General features: G+C 55.2%; 1 protein-coding gene across 12 annotated transcripts; it reads left to right on the top strand.

The window, feature by feature from the left end:
• The first annotated feature begins 2,295 nt into the window (after positions 1 to 2,295).
• PPM1M (protein phosphatase, Mg2+/Mn2+ dependent 1M) lies at positions 2,296 to 7,740 on the top strand. Of its 12 annotated transcripts, none has more exons than XM_017545173.2 (11): positions 2,296 to 2,310; positions 2,585 to 3,201; positions 3,847 to 3,917; positions 4,127 to 4,381; positions 4,823 to 4,935; positions 5,309 to 5,393; positions 5,491 to 5,609; positions 5,796 to 5,859; positions 6,112 to 6,219; positions 6,330 to 6,478; positions 6,815 to 7,740. In XM_017545173.2, the coding sequence occupies exons 3-11, from the start codon at positions 3,855 to 3,857 to the stop codon at positions 6,957 to 6,959; spliced, it is 1,101 nt and encodes a 366-aa protein (XP_017400662.1). In that variant the 5' UTR covers positions 2,296 to 2,310; positions 2,585 to 3,201; positions 3,847 to 3,854; the 3' UTR covers positions 6,960 to 7,740. The 12 variants fall into 12 exon arrangements, 9 of the variants coding, with proteins under 9 accessions (XP_017400662.1, XP_017400450.1, XP_037593697.1 ...); XR_001830026.2 differs by lacking the exon at positions 2,296 to 2,310 and having other exon boundaries at positions 2,872 to 3,201; positions 3,847 to 3,964; positions 6,790 to 6,972; positions 7,109 to 7,740; XR_001829965.2 differs by lacking the exon at positions 2,296 to 2,310 and having other exon boundaries at positions 2,874 to 3,201; positions 3,847 to 3,964; positions 6,815 to 7,010; positions 7,109 to 7,740.
• Positions 7,741 to 8,792: the final 1,052 nt, after the last annotated feature.

The raw sequence follows: 8,792 nt of genomic DNA, 5'->3' as shown, positions 1-8,792 counted from the left end.
AAAAAAAAAAAAAAAAAAGAAAAAGAAATGCCAGTGTTGCGTGATTTAGTCTCCAAATTTAACTCTCCCTTTATTATTATTTTATTTTTGAGACAGTGTTGCTCTGTTGCCAGGCTGGAGTACAGTGGCACAATCTTGGCTCATTGCAACCTCTGCCTCCCAGGCTCCAGCCATTCACCTGTCTCAGCCTCTCGAGTATCTGGGACTACAGGTGCTGGCTACCACTCCCAGCTAATTTTTTGTATTTTTAGTAGAGACAGGGTTTCACCATGTTGGCCAGGATGGTCTCAATCTCTTGACCTCATGATCCACCTGTCTCGGCCTCCTAAAGTGCAGGGATTACCAGAGTGCACCACCACGCCCGGCCAACTCTCCTTTTGGCATAACAAATTTGGGGGTCCTGAAATTTTTATTTTCCTTTATAAAAAGATCAATAATCCATTTGCATTAAAGATAAAGTCTGTATGGAAAAAGCCACCATCACAGCCAAAACACAAATAACAAACTGTAACTTGTTACAAACAGCATACCTTGTAACTCATTTCAAAATAAAGAGCGGATTTCTCTAATATATAAAGAGCCCTCATAAGTCAGAAAGAAAAAGACCAATGGTCCAGTAGAAAGTAGGGCAAAGGATACAAATTGACCATTCACAGAAAAAGATAGATAAGTAATATCTCTCAGGAAAGTACCTCCCAGTCATCCTGTCTTGGAAAGTTGTTGGAGGATGCACTTTGGCAAAATGAGGGAATAAACCAAGAGACATAGGCTTAAGATCCAGGCACGACTGAGGTACTCAGGATCCCTGGAAGCCAGAAGAGCCTGGTAACACTGAAGGAACACTCAGACCACCTTGGAACAGAGAGGATGGGATTGCCATGGGGCTCTACATGGCTCTGAAACAGAAAAATGGCTAAGCTGGGCAACAGACTGCCTATGACATCTGGTTGTCTAGACCTTCTGTGAAAATACTTTAGGACAAGACTTTCCCCCACCCAGAGGTGAATTGGGGAATAGTGTGCGTGCACTTTGTTTCTTCCGATTGTAGACTTTAAAATCCTCTGACGCATACTGGCGAGGGTGTGGAAGTGGCCCCACAGACTGAATTGGGCCTGCCCCACCCTGGCACATTTCTGTTCTGTCCCAGTGACAGTTCTCAGCTCAGAGGTCCTTTGGGAAACTTCTCTAATGTCACCCCATCCCCTTGCCAGCTGGATGAAGCAGGATCCACCAGAACTGCTACCCTCACTGCAGGGGGCTTGGTGGGCACAGGCCTGGCTTGTCTCCATTAGCACTGTGCTCCTGTGCCCAGTGTGGGCCCAGCACACACTGTGGGTTCAGTCAATCAGCCCCCAGGCTGCTCTGGAACTGAGTCATTGGAGGGAGTGGGTGTGGGGCACAGCTCCCTGCCCTAAGAATCTTCCTTCTTGGGCCGGAGGAACTCCCACTGGGGCAGGGCTAGCTGCTGGGAGGAAGTGGGGCCTACTGAGCATCTGCCTGGGCTAGGGAGTGGAGGTGAAGGTGGACTCCTCACGTAGCTCATATGGAGGCACTGGGCTGTGGATGGCTCATGCCTGTAATCAGAGGTTGTAATCAGTTGGCAAGCCCTGGCTTCCTGGAGGAAGAAAGGGGAAGAGAAGTGTCCTGGGGGTGAGGATTGAGTCAGCTGCATTGTCATAATGGAAATAGCACAGCCCTGGGTGTCCAAGACTTCCCCTCTGTGGGCCTCAGAATCCTCCATGTGAAGTAACACTCTTTTTTTTTTGTTTGTTTTCTTTTGAGACTGAGTCTCGCTGTATTACCCAGGTTGGAGGGCAGTGGGTTGATCTCGGCTCACTGCAACCTCTACCTCCTGGGTTCAAGCAATTCTTGTGCCTCAGCCTCCCAAGTAGCTGGGATTACAGGTGCACACTACTATGCCAGGCTAATTTTTGTATTTTCAGTAGAGACGGAGTTTCACCATGTTGGCCAGACTGGTCTCGAACTCCTGACCTCAGGTGAGCTGCCAGCCTCCACCTCCCAAAGTGCTGGGATTACAGGTGTGAGCCACGATTCCGACCAAAGTAACACTCTTGCACGGGGAGTTGGACTTAAGTGACAGATGGGTGAGGAAGCGCTCTGTTAACTCGTAGATGTGAAGGGGACACTGCTGCTGACACCCCCCCCCCGTGACAGCTAGCCAGTGACTGAGAGACCGCAAGATGGTTCTTCATCTTTCACTTCTCTCCGTCCCAGGTCTGAACCCGGACCAGCTGGAGCCCTTGGGGGACCACGGATTCCCCTTTATACACACAAAGATTTCTCTTGTCCGTGAGTCACCGTCCAGTGAGGATCCGGCTGTCTATTCCGCGAGGGCATCTTGATTGCAGGGACAGCCATTTGGAAGAGGGTCCTCGAGGGTGGTAGCAGCTTCTCAGGATGGGGAAAGCCAGTGTGACCACTAAGCCCGTCTGGGGTGGAGGGTGGCAGGCCGGGGTGGAGAGGGTTGGGGGCGGCCTGAAGAACCCTGTGCTCAAAGACACTTACTCAAGGTGCGCGTCTGACACTTCCCACCACATCCTGTCCCCATCTTCCCCTTCGTCAGGTCCTCGCCCAGCAGAAGGAGGCCCGAGGCTCTGCGCGACGCTGGCCCGCGGGGTGTGGGGGACTTTTCCTCTCAACCGCCGGTGACCTACGCGTGGGTGAACTGTGGGACGCCGGGCAGGCGACTTCTCCTCTACGGGCCTCGGTTTTCCTGCCTGTCAAATGGGGCTGATGCCGGCGTGGGATTTCTCGCGCGGTCGCGAGGGTTGAGGGTGGACCCCCGGCTGAGCAAGCCAGCCGCGCACGCGCTCCGGGACGGAGGTCGGGGCTGGGGGACGTCGCCTCCCGCCCGCGCGCCCCCAGCCCCGCCCCGGCCCCGCCCCCGGCCCGCTTCCTCCTCCCGCGGGCGGCCCAGTTCTGGCGCCCCGCGCTCCGCGGGCAGCCCCCTGCCACCATGTCCGCCGGCTGGTTCCGGCGCCGCTTCCTGCCTGGGGAGCCGCTCCCCGCGCCGCGACCGCCAGGGCCGCGTGCCAGCCCAGTCCCCTATCAGCGGCCCCGCTTCCTGCGCGGCTCCTGCTCCAGCCCCGGCGCGGCAGAAGCTTCGCGCCGCCCAGACTCCCGGCCCGTGCGCAGCCCCGCGCGAGGACGCGCGCTGCCTTGGAACGCAGGCTACGCCGAGTGAGTGCCTCTCCCGACCCCTGGCCCGGCCCCGGCCTGAGCCCGCCTCGGGTCCAGTGCCGGCCTAGAAAGCGGGAGGAGCTGAGTGAGTGACAGCTCCACCACCTGTGGACAGCCCCTTCTTATCCTCATATCTGAACCCTGATAACTTCCCCAACATCCCGACCCAGGGTTTCCCTTGGGATTCCGACCTACCCCTCAGAGATGACAAGAGATCAGGAAGGACCTGCAGCCCAGGGGCTTCCAAGATGAGGCCCGGAGACTCGGTAGAGTTCCAGCATGTGGGGCTTTGGGATTCCCCCCGCCCCCCACCTCCACCATCTTAACCTGGGTATGACCTGTACTGCATGGGACAGGGCTTTGGGCTGTGACAGGTCAGGGAACAGGAAGGGCAGCCCACCCTTACCTTCTAGCCCTGGGTCCGCAGGTAGGCTCCAGAGGAGTTGGGCCCTGACTTTCACCTTAATTATGGAGCCACTGAAGTTAGGAAGCTTACATCTTGGTTGTCTAAGTGTGTGTTAGGGACAGCACTGGGGAGCTGTTGCCCCAGAGGGAGGGGTCCTCTCCCTGTGCTGGCTCGGGTCCCTGTGCCCATAGGGACATAGGTGTGTCCCTGGAGGACCGCTGACAATTTCTCGGCCTCAGGATTATCAATGCAGAGAAATCTGAATTCAATGAGGATCAAGCCGCCTGTGGGAAGCTGTGCATCCGGAGATGTGAGTTTGGGGCTGAAGAAGAGTGGCTGACCCTGTGTCCAGAGGAAGTGAGTGTAGCCTGAGTTCTTGGCCTGAATCCCTCCTACAGTCTGGGGCCAGGACGTGCAAGCTGAGGTTCTTGGCCTGCTGCCCCACGTCCTAGTTCTGGTTGGGTCAGACAGACAGCTGGGGAAGTTGTCAGAGCCTGACACTGAGCCTTTCCTGTGCAGTTCCTGACGGGCCATTACTGGGCACTGTTTGATGGGCATGGAGGTCCTGCAGCAGCCATCTTGGCTGCCAACACCCTGCATTCCTGCTTGCGCCGGCAGCTGGAGGCTGTTGTAGAGGGCTTGGTAGCCACTCGGCCCCCCATGCACCTCAGCGGTCGCTGCATCTGCCCCAGTGACCCCCAGTTTGTGGAGGAAAAGGGCATCAAGGCAGAAGACTTGGTGATCGGGGCACTGGAGAGTGCCTTTCAGGAATGTGTGAGTGTGTGGCTTTTGGCTGGAGAAGAAATTGAGATTTTGTCCCTAGGGATCTCAAGGAATGGCATCTCTGTATATCGTGGTCATCACAGTATACAGAGATTGGAAGGATGAGATTGGGTTGGTTGGGTTGTTACTAACAGCCATCACTCTCAGCATAACCCCTCTTTTATCCAGCATCTACTATGTGCTGGTTACTTTTACCTGCATCATCTCATTGAATGCCCTGTTGGTCCTTGGTGCAGGGGCTGGTCTCTTTTCCTATTTTGAGTAGCACTTCCCTTGTCTAGATCTTCTGACTGCAGGGATCATGGCTGGACTTTGGGCTGGGACTGTCAGGCCTCATGGTGGAAGTGAACTATAGGGGAGGGTGGGGATTGAGAGACAAAGCAGTATGGTGGCAGAACAGGCAGCAGCTAAGGTGGCCTCGGTTTGCCCCAGGATGAGGTGATCGGGCGGGAGCTGGAGGCCTCAGGCCAGGTGGGCGGCTGCACAGCCCTGGTGGCTGTGTCCCTTCAGGGAAAGCTGTACGTGGCCAATGCTGGGGATAGCAGGTGAGTGAGTCACCCCTTGGAGGGTGGGCAAGGGTGGGGTGGGGAGGGCACAAGCAGCAATGGGGACAATGAAAGGTGGCTGGAAGTGGAGGGATAGTAGGAAGGATTGGCTGGCTGAACTGAGTATGTACTTGGCATGTGTGGAGTGTGAGGGTGGACAGTGGCTGCTGGGGAGAGCAGGGACCTCAAGTGCCCTGCTAAAGAGCTAAGCTTCTACCCTTGCAGGTTTTGGGCAGTCATGGAGGACTTTAGGGGATCATGATGGGCAGAGCTGGGTCCTGGTGGTTGGAGGAGGGACTGGTAGGAGGGTGGATATTAGTGAGGGTAGAGGCCCCCTCCTAGACTTCTCCTTCCTCTCTTCAACCCCATCCAGGGCCATCTTGGTGCGGAGAGATGAGATACGGCCACTGAGCTCCGAGTTCACCCCAGAGACTGAGCGGCAGCGGATCCAGCAGCTGGTAGGTGCCCTTGGCAGCATGGAGGCTGTGAAGCCCCAACTCCTGGGTCCAGGGCCACTAGAGGGAGTGTGACCTGAGCACAGCCTCCCCACCCCAGGCCTTTGTCTACCCTGAGCTTCTGGCTGGTGAGTTCACCCGACTGGAGTTCCCTCGGCGGCTGAAGGGGGATGACTTGGGACAGAAGGTTTTGTTCAGGGATCACCACATGAGGGGCTGGTGAGTGGGGATGAGGGACAGGTGGGAAGGGAGAGCCCTGGGATCCGGGCCCAGCTGTATGGCCTGGGGCAGCCCCCTCCACCTTGGCAGGGTGGGCACCATGAGGGTATGATAGCTGGGCCCTAAGTTGGGGAAAGATGAGATGGGGTACAGGGCTTGGGTTGATGCTGGCTCTGCTCCTGGTAGGAGCTACAAACGTGTGGACAAATCGGATCTCAAGTACCCACTGATCCACGGACAGGGTAGGCAGGTCAGTGCCTGGCTTCCCACAAGAATCCCTCTTCATTATCCCCTACAGAGGTGGGAGCTCCTTTGCCTCTTTCTGGTAGCTGTGGCTGGTGCCCTGGGGTTTGCTCTGAGACCAGGAATTTTCTCTCTCAGTCCAAGGCTTCCAAAGGTGGCCACAGTCCACCTCTCCCTGTGTGCTCTGCAGTGCTAGAGCCTGGTACTTGTGCATTTGCTGGAGCTGTTTGCCGTCACCTCACACCTCACTTTCCCTCAGGCTCGGTTACTAGGAACACTGGCTGTCTCCCGGGGCTTGGGAGACCATCAGCTCAGAGTCCTGGACACAAACATCCAGCTCAAGCCTTTCTTGCTCTCTGTCCCACAGGTGAGGGGGCAATGCTATCCAACCCAGCTTCCATCTGCCCAGAAAGGCAGACAGTGAGGCTGGTGGGAGGAGGGAAGGGAGCATGCAGAATCCTCAGGCTTAACTTGTAGGTGACTGTGCTGGATGTGGACCAGCTGGAGCTACAGGAGGATGATGTGGTTGTCATGGCGACTGATGGACTCTGGGATGTCCTGTCCAACGAGCAGGTAGCATGGCTGGTGCGGAGCTTCCTCCCTGGGAACCAAGAGGACCCACACAGGTACTGTAGCTGCTGGGGACCTGCCTGGGTTGGTGCCAGCAGCAAACCCAAGAAGTTATAGCTAAGAAGACAGCACTGACAATGAGCTGGCAGCTGGCCAGGATCAGGGCTGTCTCAAGCTTCTTGGGGGAGGAGGGGAGACTGTGGGTTCCAAAAATCCCTGGATCTAGACTCCTGTGGTCCAGCCCGTGGCCCACCCAGGCTTGCTGCTTCCTTGCTCCACAGTCAGACTGCATGTTTGGGTCCCCAGTGTCCAACCTTATGCAGTGAGTTCTAAGGACTGGCCTTGCCCCTTTGCCCTGCCCCTGAAGTCTATCTGCAGGATGGTCTTCACAGGTTCTTGAAGCTGGCCCAGATGCTGATACACAGCACACAGGGGAAGGAAGACGGTCTCACAGGGGAAGGGCAGGTGTCCTACGATGACGTCTCTGTGTTCGTGATTCCCTTGCACAGTCAGGGCCAAGACAGCAATGGCCCCTGAGGATTCAGACACTGTATCCCAGAACTGCTCCAGTGTTTGGGTGTGGTCTGGGCATCCTTCCAGTGTGACCAAGAGCAAATCCTGCCCGCCCTATCCCCAGCCACAGCCCAGTGCTCTCGGTGGTTACCTTGACACACATCCATCTCAAGAGGAACATTTATACCAGGCAGTCAGAGCTGGAAGGGTGTGGTGAGCCCAGCCCACCAGGTCCTGACTTTTGCAGTGATAACCTCTTTGGCAGAGTGACTTTACAACTTAACCAGGAAACCCATGTGAGGCTCCTCAGACAGGCTCTTCAACAGCCCAAAGTATCATTCTCAGATAGGGGCACCCAGGGTAAGAGTATTAGCCAAAGATGCCAGGATGGGCAGCTAGCCCATGTTTAAATACAGGTCTCCAGTGCATGGATGTCAGGGCATGTGTTCAACAACCCCTGAAGTCCATGCAAGGTGCCTTGTAGAAACCTTTGGGCAGCCTCATTTCTGCTAAAACAGCCATCTTCAAGACAGCCCCTGAAGAGACCAACTCAGGTCCTGCCCTGCTGTCCTTTGCTGGAGATGAGGAACAGGCTCTTGGGCTAAGGTTCAGGGTAGAGCACAAGGGACCAGAGAAGCTCCTGGAGTTGGCTGGGTGAGAGGGCTCTCCATTTGCTGCTTGTAGTAGCCTGCCTGCCAACTGGTTGCTTCTCCCTAGTTCCAGCCCTGCCCTGGTCTGATGCCCCAACTCTGCCTTTGCTTTGTTGTTCCCTCTCGCCTCCCTATTAAATGCTGTGTACAGAAGAGCCCTTGTGAATTGTGAATTGCTGTACAGCTTGGATTAAGGATGATACCTTTTGCTGTTTCTTGTCACCTTCCAGTGGATTAGTTTTAGCTCCACCTTGCAAGCTTGCATATAATCAGGACTGTTTTCTTTGCAGTTTCTCTAGTTCTCAGCTTGGGTGAGCACCAGTGAGAGACTTTTTGCCCAGGAAACAGAAAAGTCTCTACCATCCTTTTGAGATGGAGTCTCACTCTGTCACCCAGGCAGCAGAGCAGTGGCATGGTCTCAGCTCGCTGCAACCTCCACCTTCCGGGTTCAAGCCATTCTCTTGCCTCAGCTTCCCAAGTTGCTGGGATTGCAGACACCTGGTGTCACACCCAGCTAATTTTTATATTTTTAGTAGAGATGGAGTTTCACCATATTGGCCAGGCTGGTCTTGAACGCCTGACTTCAAGTGATCCACCTGTCTCAGCCTCCTAAAGTGTTGGGGTTACAGGTGTGAGCCACTGCACCAGCTTTTGTTCTTCTTTGAGACGGGGTCTCACTCTGTCACACAGGCTAGATGGGAGTGCAGTGATATGACCACAGCTCACTGCAGCTTTGACCTCCTGGGCTCAAGTGATCCTCCCACCTCAGCCTTTCAAGTAGCTGAGACCACAGGTACGCACCACCACACCCTGCTAACTTTTTAATTTTTTTTGATATGCAGTCTTGCTCTGTCACCAGGCTGCAGTCTAGTGGCGAAATCTTGGCTCACTGCAACCTGACTCCCAGGTTCAATGATTCTCCTGCCTCAGCCTCCCAAGTAGCTGGTATTACAGGCACGTGCCACCACACCCAGCAATTTTTCTATTTTCAGCAGAGACAGGGTTTAACCATGTTGGCCAGGATGGTCTCGATCTCTTGACCTTGTGATCTGCCCACCTCAGCCTCCCAAAATGCTGGGATTACAGGTGTGAGCCACTGTGCCTAACTACTTTTTATTTTTTGCAGAGACAGGGTCTATGTTGCCCAGACTGGCTCAAACTCCTAGATGCAAGTGATGCCCCCACCTCAGCCTCTCTGGGAATACAG

Source organism: Cebus imitator, unplaced genomic scaffold (genome assembly GCF_001604975.1).
Source record: "Cebus imitator isolate Cc_AM_T3 unplaced genomic scaffold, Cebus_imitator-1.0 Scaffold0, whole genome shotgun sequence".
NCBI lineage: Eukaryota > Metazoa > Chordata > Mammalia > Primates > Cebidae > Cebus > Cebus imitator.
This window is presented reverse-complemented; position numbering and strand designations above follow the sequence as displayed.